Genomic DNA, 15,612 nt, shown 5'->3' with positions numbered 1-15,612 from the left:
GTATTCTTTCTGTATGATCTCAAGATAAACTCTTTCTCCATTCTTTTTTACACCCAGAAAGAAGAGAGTTATTTCTTGGCTTGAGAAGATTTTATTCCGAAGTGATCTTAAGCAATATCTAACAGGCATGAATCAACTCGTTATTAAAGTGAATTGTTAAATCTTTTACTTATCAATATTTTGTTGCTTCAGCGGCTTCAATCATGGTTAAACTCAAAAGGACATAGCTGAGTCGGTGCAGAAGCAACACAAATCAAACCCTTCTGTTTAATCCCCAAGTTCTACAGTGAGCATTACTAGAGTGGGTCAAAGTCATTCCAGAAGTCTTGGTTTCTTCTTCCTTTTATAGGCTATTTTAAATCTGAACCGTGACTGCTGTCTATAAATAATTCTATTCTCTGCTTTACTTTTATCACTTGAGGCTCAGCACATTAAACTTTGCTTTTGATATTTATTCACCAGTCACAAAAAGATAATTTTATTGCTGTGGTTTGGCTCACTGGTGTATGATACACTTCTGTTCTCTCCTTCCTTATTCTTCCCTATTCCTTCTCATTCAGGGTACCAACCTTCCCGAGAAACCCCAGAACTGAAGGATGAACTGGTACCAAGAGACTTGACCTCTGATAGGAACTTTACAGGGGAAGGGGCCAGGGAGAGCAGGGATATTTGGAGTGTGCCCAGCAGGACACAGCAAGACTGAAGTCAGCACATTTGTTTGCTGTCTATCCTCCCAAGCGCCATTAAGTAATAACGTGTTGGATACTTGGCTGAGCACCCTACAAGCAAATGACTGTGAGGTGAAGTGCTTTAAAGAAAGGACTGCTTGTCTATGTGCTTACATTTATGGAAGTTTCCACAGTGCTTCAGGCAGTCCCAGTAACACTGCAATGCGTGGCTTATAAATGGGTGGTCGCAGTGTATACTGACACTCAGCTCTGATGTCACATGAAAATGGCTTCAAGAATGTGAGATTTTAAGGCTCACTTGAAATGCCTGAAGCATGAATACACAGTTAATCTAGAAACAGCCAAAGTCTTAAGTACATCATCCTAAATACTGAGTTTATTATTTTATTTTTTTAAATTTAATTAAATTTTTTTTTTTGCTTTTTGGGTCACACCCGGCGATGCACAGGGGTTACTCCTGGCTCTGCACTCAGGAATTACTCCTGACGGTGCTCAGGGGACCATATGGTGTGCTGGGAATCGAACCCGGGTCGGCTGCGTGCAAGACAAACGCCATATCCACTGTGCTATTGCTCCAGCCCCCTGAGTTTATTATTTAAAAAAAATAATGAAATATATCGTTCATCAGCAATTGTATCATGAAACTTTTTTAAAATTTTTCCTCTATGTGGAATTTGTCAAGTATTAAAAAAACTTTAAAGTGACATGCCAAGTTTCTAAAGAAAGAGTATTACTTTTATGAAAGTAAAGTATAAGCGGTCTTCCTCATTAAGTACTACATATCTTTTTATTTGCTTTGTAAAGAAAAGTTTATAGAGATTTGAGGACAAAATGCAAGTAGTTTACTGCATTAAAATTTGGACACAAGTGGCTCTCTCAGGGTTGCTAGAATACAAATGTAAATATAAGTATTCATTACTTAGATTACATTGTATCCAAATGCATGTTTTAAAAGTTAACAGTAATATTGTAAACTCTTTTAAGTTTAGGTGGGAGGAGATAAAATTAAATGTAATTTAAAAGCATTAGTCTGAAGAAATTAGTGGAGGGGGAGGGGCAGGAACTGGACAGGGAATGGGGTTTTGGAGCCTGGGTACTTGCTTAGGATTTCTGTATATTAAAAATGTTTAATTTGCAAATTGACATTAAATATAACAAAATTTGAATTGTTTCTACATGGCAGGGCAAATCAAAACTTTTGCAAGTGGTCACTATTTTTAACATTATTGCATATACAAAATGAGTAGAACTAATCTTGCAATAAATCACATTTCTGGTGACTGAGCCTAAGGAGAGAATTCTAAAATCAGGAGGTAGAAGATCAGAATTTTTGTCTTTCCATTTAATATCTTAAGCAAACTCTAAATTACAATATCACAAAACAAGGCAAAATGGCTATCCTGGAGCTATTAATTTTATATTGGAACTTGATTTCAGGAAAAGAAATCAAAGAGAAAAGAACTGCAAGGGTGGGAAGACCAATATCATCTCTCCAGTGGGAGAAATCTTCCTACATTTAGTCTGGAAAACGGAGAGCATTACAGAACACAATTCTGAGTTTAGTTATCCTGGGATATTAGTCTGTATCAGCCCCTCAGAATATATGAAGCATTTGTTTGTGCCTGCTAAGGGGGCAGGCTTTGGTGGCAAGGGGGAAAGTGGGGATGGGGAAAGTCACACTGGTGGTGAGATTATAATGTGTTGGAACACTGAATGCCTGAAACAACTGTATTATGAACAACTCTGCAGATCACAATGGGAATAATACTGAAAAAATAATACATGAGGCATCTTTACCTTTGGCTACGTCAGTGGCCCAGGTCATAATATGATCCATGTCCATCTCTTCACTTCTGTTGCTGTTGATGTACTCATAGAGTGACCCCAGAGAAGCATATTCTGTTTTTAAAGGATAGATAAACACAGAATTAAAATCAAGGTACATTTTAGAATAAGGCTATAGATTTTTCACTGGGAAAGATGTTGAAGACATCAAAAGTGTAGAGTAAAAATTGTTCCCTGTTTTGGCTTCTAAAAATTAGTAAGACCCTGGAGAAAAATCAAGACTAGATAAATAGTAAAACTTTTCAGCTAAGAATGAAATCAAAATCATTTAGGTGAAATTGAGAAATGCAAAGAAGGGAAGGCTGAATGTATCTGATACAAAAGCAGACATGTGTTTCTTTAGAAACTGTTATTCACATTAGATTGAGAAAAGACATGTAAAGCAGAGTTTATGTGACAATATAAAAAAATCAAATCTTTGCTACATTAGGATTCAGTAGAATCCTCAAATTTTAATTGCAGAAGGCCAAAATTAATTCATAATGGTGGAACAATGAATACCCAAAGACAATGGGAAAAAAATCTTCACCATATAGACATTACCTCGATTTGCATCAAAGTTGTGGAAAGGTCTTACCTGTGGGCTGAATAAGGCTCACAAAATTGTCTGGCCTAAACCTGGTACATTACATATGATTTGGCTGCCAGTGGTCCTTCTGCTTCTATTGTATGACTCATGAATTATGTTAAAAATATCCAAATGGTGCTCGGGAGAGAAAAAGGTTTACTATATCTAGAGATGTTATATTTCAGGTTTTGAAAATTCTATTCTATAGTCTACTAAGGTTTCTAATTATAAAAGGGTGTAATGTGCTAAAAGTTTGCTTATTCACTTTGGTTTTATCAGCTCTCTTGCTTTGTTTCTTTATATCCCACACACAAATAAAACCATCAGATATTTGTCTTTCTCCTTCAGACAATTCTCTTAGTAAGACTCTAGTTCCACCCACGTTACTGAAATTATCTCAAGATATTGGAAACTTTCTATTGCCCAAGTTTCAAATTCATGATTTCTCTTTGGTTATCACAAACCTGCTGTTAAGGTACTGTAGCTGGTGATCTTTTTTTTTCTTTCCTAGTGACTATCTTTTTTTAACTACAGGATTTCTGCTGAGTGTTTACAATTTTTTTTTCCTATTTGCTTGGCGAAATTCTCTATTGTTTAGTTCATTGCTTTTATGCTTTCTTTTAATTCTTTAAGCACAGTGTCCTTTAGGTTCTCTGAACATACTAAAGCTTTGAAATCTTTATGTGCTAAATTCAATATCTTCAGATACTAAGGTAAGACTTCTACTGATGGCCTTTCTCCTTGAATATAGGTCAACCTTTCTATTTCTATGCATGCCTTATAAGGTGTGACAGCTCAGATGATATACTAAAGCAATGCTGGATTTTGATCTATATCTGAGAGTTGTTTTGATATTTTTGTTTTCTGAATTTCTAAGGCTACACTGATTGATAAAATCTATTTCCCAGTGAGGTCTGTGATGCATCTTTTGGGAGGAGGGATAGGTTCTGAACCACATCTGGCAATGCTCAGGGGATACTCCTGACTCTGTGCTCAGCAGACTATAGGTAGTTCTGGGGATTGAACTGGGCTCAGTTGTATGCAAGGTAAGTGCCTTAAGCCCTGTACTATCTCTCTGATCCCGGGATGCATTTTTTCCCAAAATTTTTGATAAGCTCTGACACCTGAATATAAAAAAAACCTTGAAATTACCAAGTAGTGGGAGGAGGTGGGGAAGGAAGAAACACTGGGACAGTGGTGGAGGATCTTGGGCACTTTGAAGCTGGCAAAGGTATAACAACTTTGTAAAACAAAACCACAACATTATCACTACTATAACCATGTTACCAAAAAAAAAAAAAAAAGATTAGAGGGGCTGGACCAATAGTACATCGGGTAGGGTGTTTGCCTTGCACACAGATGACCCGGGTTCAATTCCCAGCATTCCATATGGTCCCTGAGCACCGCCAGGAGTAATTCCTGAGTGCAAAGCCAGGAGTAACCCTGGTGCATCGCTGGGTGTGACCCAAAAAGAAAAATGATTAGAAAGAAAAAGGAAATCCTGTCCAAAATATCCTTGTATTGATCCTTAAAAGACATATTTAACTATCTATGTCTCCGCGATGGAGAGATTTTGACTCTTATAGTGGTGGTGAGTGTGATGTTATAACATTGTATGCCTGAAACTCTGTTATCAACAGAATTGCAAGTCATGATGCCTAAGTAAAAATGAAAAATTTGCCAAGTATTTCCTTCTTTTTCTCCTTCTCTTTCTCTTTCTTTCTGGTCTTTGGGCCATACCTAACAATGCTCAGAAGTTACTCCTGCTCTGAATCAGAAATTATTTATTGTGGTGCTTGGGACATTATTGTACCTACTGACTGTTTAGGGAGATAGATATAGATCTTAAAAGAACCAATCAATTATAACTAAAGATTTTGGGCAAACATCATTATGACTAGGGAATGTATGAAATAGAGGAATAACTAGTGTTCAATTATCAATAATTTTGTAAATCATAGTTCTCTAATTAAATTTAAAAGTCCAAAACTGCTTAGATTGTTTTTGCCTATTGTAGATGGGAGAACCCGGGTTAAATATGCTGGTTCTGAGGGGATATGTTTTACATCCTTCTGGGGACTGTGAACAAACTCTTGGAAAAAATGAATTCACGTCATGACTCAAGTCCCTTTTTATACTCTTCATCTTCAACTTCAGAAACTAAAACAGTTTATGAATAGTCCATTCAGTTAGTTAAGCAAAAATCTCCCCAACAAAAACATTACACATCAGAGTACAAGAAGCAGAGTTTTTAATCTCTTTGAAGTATTTCACCCTTTTTTTTGTTGTTGTTGTTAAGGGGGTAGGAATAGGCTGGAGGAATTCACCCAGCTGTGCTCAGGATTTATTCTTGGCTCTGTGCTCAGGGATCCCTGTTGGTGGTGCTTGGAGAACTTCATGTGGTGCTGGGGACCAAATTTGGGTTGACCACATGCAAGGTAAGTGCCTCTTCTGATGTGCTATCTCTCTGGCCCGGAAACATTTCACTTTCATATACTAAACAAGAAAAATTTAAACCACAAAATAAGAACCAGAAAATCATATCTGGACTGACAAAGGTAAAAAAACGTAAATACAACAAATTAGAAAAGAAAGAGCGATGTGGCAACTGCGGTCTGTGACAGGGTTTAACTGTAAGTCAGAAATCTCACCTAAATGGTTAAACATGGTCTATAGTAGATCTACCAGAGGCCTCCAACCTTACTTGGCCTATTTGCCCCATATCAGAAAAAAAAATTCTCAGCCCCACCCCTGGAAATTTCCCTTTTGTCTGGGTGTCAGGGGCGGGGCACTTAGCATGCTCTAAAACTTACTCTAGGCTCTGCGCTCAGGAATCACACCCAGGTCAACGGCAAGCAAGGCAAGTGCCCTACCCATTATACTACCACTCTGGTCTGGAAGTCAATCTCTTTTCTTTTTTTGCTTTTTGGGTCACACCGACAATGCACAGGGGTTACTCCTGGCTCTGCACTCAGGAATCACCCCTGGCGGTGCTCAGGGGACCATATGGGATGCTGGGAATCGAACCCCGGGTCGGCCGCGTGTAAGGCAAACACCCTACCCGCTGTGCTATTGCTCCAGCCCCTGGAAGCCAATCTTTTTAAGTGAACAGATTGCACCCAAAATTACCACCACCCCATTCCCAACCCCTCTACACTCTGGTTTCAGTGTTTTCCAAGGGGTGGTATCTTCTATTTTGCATAGCACTAATTCACACCTTGAGAGTATAACCTATTCTTGGGTAATCATCCTACTTAAGAAGTGTACAGACTTAAGATAAAAATTGCCACACATCCCATTTTAGGCATAGATCTAAAGATAGATAATGACGTAAACACACCCTCCACAAGAACCTCAATAAAGAGCCATTTATTTATCTGAGCAGGGACGGAGTGAAGTGTCCACCTCCAGGAGATGGCAACAACAGCAGCCACAACGCACTGAGTTTAAGAACCGGCCTGCTCATAGCCCCCCAGAGCCTAGCTTGCATATGAGAGCTGCCTCTCGGGAAGAGTCAGCTTTGCCTTTTATCACTACTAGTTGGAGGAGCTTGGGAAAGTTCACCAAGTTAGACTACAGGTTCTCACTTACAAAAAGGAAATCACTCTGACTTAATCCTTAAGACTATTGCAAGTGTAATTCACAAGTAAATGTATCTACTCAGGAATGAAAAAGAAAGTATGAGTAGGTCACTCGCTTTGCATGCAGCCAACGTAGGTTCAATCTCTGGTGCTACCTATTACCCCTGGGCCCCCGCTGGGAGTGATTCCTGAGCACAGAGCCAGGAGGAAGCCCTGAGCACAGAGCACAGCCACATGTGGCCCCCAAACAAACCAAAATAGAAGAGCCTAATCCAATCCATTTTTTAAATTAAGGCTTTTAAATTGTTATTTTCTACATAAAGAACCCAATTATTTTTTTATTTTTGGGTCAAACCCGTCGATGCTCAGGGGTTACTCCTAACTTTACACTCAGAAATCACTCCTGGCAGTGCTCAGGGGACCATACGGGATGCTGGGAATTGAACCTGGGTCAGCCGCGTGCAAGGCGAATGCCCTACCCTCTGTGCTATTGCTCCAGCCCCAAGAACCCAAATTTTTAACTCTACCATAAAAGAAACCTAATCCCAAGGTCTGGGGTTTCTTTTGTTTGCATTAAAGATTGCTATATAAATAACTTGGTCAAAGTTATTTACTGAGGACTATACTTGTTATGAACTAAAAGTTGCTCATCTGATTATACAAATATGAGTACAAGGTAGTAAAAATGTGTCTTTCTGTGTTTTTAAACAGAAAAATTTTTCATGTGGTCCTCTCTGGAAAGGGCACTTCTTACCAGTTATAAACTGCTGCTCTGAGTTAAGTGATAATTTAGATCAAGGTCATTACCAACCCAGATGACCAAACCTAAAAAATATTGTTCTCATGTCAGAGACCCTGAAAAAAGAATTCTCTAATGGGATTAAAATGCCTTGCAAAGAATTATATCATGAGTATCTCAAGAAATCTTAATTTGCGAAAGGTCACAGAGTTACAAAAAACATCGCTCATCCCAACTAATTAAATGAAATTTTAGTTAAACGGCACCTTTAAATATTGGTATTGCAGCTGCGAGTACATTTAAATAGCATTTACGCAGATATAATTAGCACAATTAAACATGGATAGAAGTGGAAACACCATTCTTAATTATATTGATATAATCAGTTTTATTAATGCTTTATAGCAACAAAAGTGACATCTGACAGTAGCACACAATTCATGACTAAACCTAATATTAAGCATTTTAGCATATTAAGGAGTCTAAAGCTAGGTAATTGGGGAAAGAAAAAAGTCAAATAATGAGTTCCTACCTGTGACGATACCGTAGTTGGGAGGTTCGAGGATTACTCCATAAAACTGAATGATGTTTCTGTGACTGAGGACACTGAGTATTTCTGCCTGTACAAAGACCAAATATAAAACTGCATGAAATTTCAGTCATACAAATTATAATAAAACAGATTTCAAATTCAATGATCTTTTACATACAATTTATAAAGATATACATAGATACATGGCATATGTCTTCAGCAAGTTTGTAATATCAATAAAATAAGATGTAGGCAGCATTTTACAAAGTTTAAGAACTTCCACTGAAGCTAAGATTTCTGAAAAGCTTAAGAGAAAATGGATTTGAAGTGGCCATAAAAGAGAGATTTACTAGCAAGCTGGCATGACAGGGAGTGAAGGAGGATGAACAATGAGGAGAAATATATTATTTACAGTAAAAGTCTCTTTGCTAATATTCAAATATAAATGAGGTCTTTCCTAGGAGGTTGATAAATATGGAACTTGTATCAATAATTAGGTAAGTTGTTATGACCAAACTGAATAATGGCTTTTATAACAATGGAATAGATTCAGGTAGGACCCATTTATAATATTTATTTAATCATTCAAAATTTATTAGTGTTTCTGTGTGCAAAGGTACAATGGAAGATATAAAAGTTGGTTTTTGGCCTTCAGTAGCGATTTTATACGGAAGCCTTTATACTTTGTATTAAATTGTAGAAAACCATGCTATAGAAAGAATGACATAGTAAAAATACATATACCACATTATTTACCTGCAACTATCTATAAAGATGCTCTTTAGATTTACTGGATCACACGTACTCATTTGAAATCTTATTAATCTTTGTTTATCTGTTCTGGGGACACACCTAGTGGTACTCAGGTCTTACTCCTGGCTCTGTGCTCAGGGATGACCCCTGGTGGTGCTCAGGAAACTGCGTCCAGTGCTGGGGACAATCTTGAGTCAGCCATATGCAAACTTAACCCTTGTACTGTCTCTCTGGCCTTAATATTCTATTACTTGTGTAGAAATGAAATACATCTAATGAAAACTATAAATAAATGTATAACATAAGCTAAATATTAAAGTGCTTATTATTTTCAAATGAAAGATATAGATTAACAGTAAAAACAAAAAAAGAAAGGAAGAAAGAAAGAAACCCATAAGATTTTTAAGTTCCAGTTCCTAATCATGAGCCATAATGAGAATGGAAAATTTTAGTTAGAAATGTGACTCCTCTTTGAGTTCTGCACACTGTGAATTAGTGTTACTGGTTTTAAACTTCTTTTAAGTTATTAGAATTGAGGTTTCCTCTAGAATCCAGTGAAATTTACTTTGAAGGTAGTATAACTAGGGAGAAATCAGAATGGTGATAGAGTTGGCATGGGGTCAGTATGCAATTACTCGAAGAAAGTTATTATTGATTGGATGACACATTTGTTAAGTCTGATTTGGCAGTGTTTTGCTTTTACTGACATAATTGTTGAAGGCCTATAAAAGTTCTTCTATTACTTGCTAAGTGCCTACTATGTGCAGAGGTTTTTATCAAGAAACCTTATTCACAGAACTCCTTTTTCAAGTAGGAAAAAATCCATTAACTGAGGAATATTATAGAAACTTTATTTCTCATTAAAAATAATAAATACCCCCAAGAATGAGAAAGCAAGATAATGATAAAACATTTGCTACTACCTTAAACTGAAAAGTGTTTGTACAATTAAAATATATATGTAATTAGAACAAAAATACATCTACCAATGGAATAAGATTTTGTAATCTACACATCTGGTGAGGGGCTTAATACTCAAGATACATAACTCAACACAAGAAAAATAACCAAATTTTTTAAATGATTAACAAATCAAATTAACAAAAACACTTCCAAGAAGATATAGAAATGGCTGATGGGCATATGAAAAAAAATCACATATCATCAGGGAAATGCAGATTAGGACCACATCTGTGAAAACAGTTTACATCCAAAGCAATAACAAGTGTTGAAGAGGGTGTAAAGAAAAGGAATTCTCATCTACTATCTCATGATGGCAATGAAAATTGGTGCAACCGTTTTGGAAAATGCTCCAGAGTTAAGCTAAAGATAGAGTAATCATATAATCCAGCAATCCCACTTTAGATAACCTATCTAAACAATATGAAAAAATTTACACAGAAAGTTGTATCAACTCATTATTTACAAGAAGGTTGAATCTTTGAAAACATTATGCTATGTGAAATAAAACAAACACAAAAAATATCACATGATTACACTCTTATGACATATATTGAATTGGGAGATTCAGAGATAAAGCAAGCAGATGGAAAGTTACCAGTAGCTGGGAAGGAAGAAATAGGCATTATTGCGTACTGTGTAGATCTTCCTTTGAAGTGATAAAAAATGTAAATAGTGGTGACATATAGTACTGTGAACATAATAAACAACTCTGCACTTAAATATGGTTAATATGGCAAGTTTTATGTGATTTTACGTTATACCACAATAAAAGCTGTTTATTGTTTTCTGACACTATAGGGCTGGGGATCAAACCCAGGGCCTCACACAAGCTTTTTATAAATAAATAAAATTTAGATAGAATAAATAAAGTTTAAATAAAATAAAAAGACTTCTAGACTTTTGTAGAGATGAGTGCTCATACGTATCACGGACATAACTATACAACACAAGGTCTAAATGCCTTTGTAGGAAATAGTTTCCAGATTAGGCTTCCAGAGTCTAAGGAATGAGTGGGGTAGAAGATGATTACAATTTTACCTCATGCTCAATGACTTGCCCTGAATTAAGGTCTGGAGCTAGTGCAGACAAGAAGTGATCACATCCAAAGCACAGGCATCATGAAAAATGTCCAAGAGTGACATTCTGATCAGAGTCCCCAAGTAACTATAAACATTACGTTTGAGTAAGCTCTGACACTAACCCCAGTTGTCCCCAGCTGAGATCACTTTCTTTCCCACTTTTTGATTTGTTTCATAATAAGAAAAATTATGGGGGCTTACTTTGGTACCAGAGTGGGGAGGAGGAGGATGTGCTATTATTATTATTTTATTATTATTATTATTATCACTGTATCACTGTCATCCTGTTGTTCATCGATTTATTCGAGCGGGCACCAGTAACATCTCCATTTGTCCAGCCCTGAGATTTTAGCAGCCTCTCCTTACTCATTTTTCCCAACAATCTGAGGCTCTTTTCAGGGTCAGGGGATGAGACCTGTTATTGTTACTGTATTTGAATATCAAATATGCCACAGGGAGCTTGCCAGGCTCTTCCTTTTTTATTTTTTAACTTATTATTTTTTATTAATGGATCACCGTGCGGGTAGTTACAGATATACATATTTTCGTGCTTGTGTTTCAGTCATACAATGCTCGAGTACCCATCCCTCCACCAGTGCCCATTCTCCACCACCGATGACCCCAGCATACCTCCCACCCCCCCTTCCATCCCCCCAATCCCATCCCGCCTCTGTGGCAGGGCATTCTCTTTTGTTCTCTCTCTCTCCTCCCTCTCTCTTCAAAATATCAAAGGACAGATTTGATATTTTGGGTGTTGTGGTTTGCAATGGAGGAACTGGGTGGCCATCGTGTTCAATCTATAGTCTGCTTTCAGCACGCCTCTCCCATCCTGAGCAGGTCCTCCAACCATACTTTAGTTGGTCTTCCCTTCTTTATCTGAGCTGTCATTTTCCCCAGTATGTGAGGCTGGCTTCCAAGCCATGGAGCAAGCCTCCTGGTACTTATTTCTACCATTCTTGGGTGTTAGTCTCCCATTCTGTTGTTTTATATTCCACAGATGAGTGAAATTTTTCTATGTCTGTCTCTCTCTTTCTAACTCATTTCACTTAGCATGATACTTTTCATGCTGATCCACTTATATGCAAATTTCATGACCCCATTTTTTTCTGATAGCTGCATAGTATTCCATTGTGTAGATGTACCAAAATTTTTCTAACCAGTCATCTGTTCTCGGGCACTGTTTTTTTTCAAATTCTTTGCCAGGCTCTTCTTTGCAGGCAGGATACTCTCGGTAGCTTGCTGGGCTCTCCAAAAGGCATACACACATATGTGTGTGTGTATGCATACACACATACATACACACGCATATATATTTCCCTTTATGGGCACATATATCTGTGCCCTTTTGGCCCAGGCGTGTGGAAGCAAAAATTAAATTCTTCAAATTTGAATCAGTGGTCAAGAAGAATTGTATAGGGCAAGGTCAGCCAATAGCATGTTTTGTTTTGTTTGAACAATAGCTCAACATGTCTGAAAAAGAGACTTTCTCCTGCATACACTATTATTATTCTTTTATCTTAAATCTGGCACTTCTATGTGTTGATCTAAGATGGGTCATTAGCATAGTTTCAGATGTTTCCAGAAGTCAACCAGCATGTTGGTTCCAAATAGGCTCCAAATGGACTAAAACCCATTCGAAAAAGAGAAGTCAAATACCATAATTTAAATCCGACAAAGTATCATAGTTTGATGAAACTTAAGAGAAGTTTTATTTCACCTTCCTTAAAGTACCCTTTAAAAGTTTAATATGATCTTAAATCCTATTAAAATAAAGATTTTAAATGCAGCACTAATCTTTGTAGCTCTCCCTTACCCCTCATGCAGAATATTTTTTTCAGCCTAATCCCACATTTATTTTGTTTCTTTAGTTTTGGATACCTGCCAAGGAATCTTTAAAGGTTGGGAGATTTTAAAGCTTATTTTATATTTTCTATATTCCATTGCTATGACCTTTGTCAGTAGTCTTCAATCATCTGCCCACAGACTGATGCTTATCTGCAGGTATAGACAAATTTTGGAATGCTGGTCTAAAAGTATTAAAGTGAGAAATATAGAAAAACTAAAATTGAGATTACTTCCTTTCAAGAAAGGCAATATAACATACTGCCTGCACTCAACTCTCTGTGGTCAAACCATCTGTGACTGGCACTGTGCTCTCTGTACTTCTACCAGGAACAAGTCTTTATTCCTGGGGGCCACCAGTTATTGCCTCAACCCAGAGGCATGCCTTACCTCACAGGACCCATCCTTGTTCCTATGATCGGGCACTGACAAAAACAAAAAACAAACAAACAAAAAAACAGTGTATGTGGCAAAACCCACAGAACACTTTGGTTTACAAGCATCAACCTCTTGTCCTCCGCTGTCGGTGACAAAAACCTATATCCCCAGATCCTTTTCTTGCCAGTTCCAGGAGTCTATGACTCCAGGGGGGAAATGATGGCAAAGCCACAGCTCACACAATCACTCAGGGAGAGTCCCATGTTTTGAGCTATATCCAGCTGTGTGGCAGTGCTCAGGGGACCACATGTGGTTATCAGGGATCCACCCAGGGTGGGTGGGATGTAAGGCAAGGGCCAGAACCCCTATAGAAATGTGATTTTTAAATGTTTCTATAGTTCTGAAATTTTCTTTTTTATAGTTCTGAAAGTTTATAATACTTATTTATATTGGTTTGGGGACCACATCTGGAAAATTTTAGGGTTCACTCCTAGATCTGTGGTCAGAGATCACTACTAGGCTTGTGCAATCCTATGTGGTACTTGGGATGGAGCCCGGTTTGGCCATGAGCAAGGCAAACATTCCACCTGCTGTACCATCTCTCTGGCCCTTTCTATCTATCTATCTATCTATCTATCTATCTATCTATCTATCTATCTATCTATAGGATTTTGGCAATACTTGGATTATTCTGGGTATGTATCAGGAATCACTCCTGGTGGTGCTTGGGGGGCCATATGGGATGCTGGGAATGGAACTGGGTTGGCCACGTGCAAGGCAAGCACCTGACTTGCTGTACTATCTCTCCATCCCCTATAGCCTTAATAGTCAGGAAAAGAAACACATTATATGTAAAATATATGAATAGAACATATAAACATGAAAAATATTCACATGCATGGAAATCTTTTTCTTATGACTGGATCAGAAAGAGGTAAAACTCTTTATCTTCCTGGGACTATGGCAGATCTATAAAAACAAAACAAAACAAAGCTCAGAGCTTCTCCAGAGATGGAACACAGTGTTCCATAGCATGCCTCTAGGGTATTTTTTCCCCCAGATGGGGGCCACACCCACACTCAGAGTTCTGGGACCACACTAAGGCTCCTCCAGCATGTGGTACAAAGAATGGAACCAGGACCCTGAATGTGCCAGAAATGTGCTCTGCTGCTTGGGTCATATCCTGATCCATGTAGATGTTCTGAAAATAGCCACAGGTTTTCAGAGTTCAGGAAACCAAAGGGGCGTGTGTGAGAAACACGGATCTGAGACAGATTTCAACTGACAGAGCTTCTGGTGCAGTAGCTTGCTGCAGAGAGGACAGTCCTTCCTGTCTTACATTTGCTTCATTGACCTGCTTGCTAGGCCCTCCCCACTCTACTCAAAGTGCCTACGAGGAGACCACGTGACAGAGAAAGGTCAGACGCGTTTAGACACAAGAACACTCAGCAACACTCGAAAACTGAATGAACAAATAGTATTGGATGATAGTGGCATTTAGTGTGGTTAAATAATTACTACAGAGAGTCAGTTAGTAAATGTTTACTCTGAATAACACAGTGAAGGAAGAGTCTCATGCCAAAGGGTGCGAATTTGTCTCAGCATTCATTCTGTTCTTTTACATGCTGAAGGGTTACCAAGGCTATTATTTTGTAAGAGTGACAGTCAATCAACTATGTCACCACCGAGAAACCACATCCGGAATTTATGTCCCCCAGCTCAATGCTGAGTCAAACTTTGAGAATGAAAACTTGGACGGCTCCACTTTCCTCTGTGGGCTCTCAAGTCCTTTTAAGACTCACACTGCAAAGGCTCGCTCCTTCCTTCCTCTTCCTTCCTTCCTTCCTTCCTTCCTTCCTTCCTTCCTTCCTTCCTTCCTTCCTTCCTTCCTTCCTTCCTTCCTTCCTTCCTTCCTTCCTTCCTTCCTTCCTTCCTTCCTTCCTTCCTTCCTTCCTTCCTCCCTCCCTCCCTTCCTTCCTTATTTCCTCTCACCACTCACTCTCTCTCCCACCTCTCTCTCTCTCTCTCTCTCTCTCTCTCTCTCTCTCCTCTCTCTCTCTCTCTCTCTCGGGTGGGGGGGCATCACTCCTGGTGATGCTCAGGGATTACTCCTGGCTCTGCACTCAAGAATGGTTCCTGGCAGTGCTCAGGGGATCATATGGGATTCAGGCTATTGAACCCGGGCAGGCTATGTACAAGGCAAGTGCCCTACCTGCTGTGCTATATCTCCAGCCCCAATGCAGAGGTTTTATACTCTGAAAACAGCCACTTCCAATCTTCTACCTTTTACTTTTCTGCCTTTTACCCTGCATTCCCAGAACCAATCCACAGGCAAGCCAATCTTTTATCAAGTCCCTGCTTATCTGCTGTGCAGACTTCTCTCTCCCCCACTCAGTGACAGATGAGTCCTGATTCAGCAACAGAGCTACATTCCAAGCTGCTCAAAGGCTCCAGACTGAATGTGTGTATTCTGGGCAGCTCCATTCGTTGTTCGTTCCTTGAAATCTAATACCTTCACCAGTGTGAGGGTGTTTAAAGGTAAGCCTGTGGGAGATGATGAGGATCGAAGGGTGGGGTCCTCATGAATGGGATTAGTGCTCTTATAAAAGCTCCCACAGCCCTGTTCTATTAGTCATGTCAGGA

General features: G+C 38.6%; 1 protein-coding gene across 2 annotated transcripts in view; it reads right to left on the bottom strand.

Moving 5' to 3' along the window:
• MAP3K20 (mitogen-activated protein kinase kinase kinase 20) overlaps positions 1–15,612 on the bottom strand; it is a 190,600-nt gene that overhangs the window by 102,050 nt on the left and 72,938 nt on the right. For both annotated transcript variants that reach the window (XM_004601161.2, XM_004601162.3), the window contains exons 3-4: positions 7,955–8,042; positions 2,487–2,588 (exon numbers count right to left, since the gene is read on the bottom strand). In XM_004601161.2, coding sequence (XP_004601218.2) covers positions 2,487–2,588; positions 7,955–8,042 — 190 coding nt within the window. The remainder of the gene's footprint in view (positions 1–2,486; positions 2,589–7,954; positions 8,043–15,612) is intronic.

This window comes from Sorex araneus, chromosome X (assembly GCF_027595985.1).
Source record: "Sorex araneus isolate mSorAra2 chromosome X, mSorAra2.pri, whole genome shotgun sequence".
Taxonomy (NCBI): Eukaryota; Metazoa; Chordata; class Mammalia; order Eulipotyphla; family Soricidae; genus Sorex; species Sorex araneus.
This window is presented reverse-complemented; position numbering and strand designations above follow the sequence as displayed.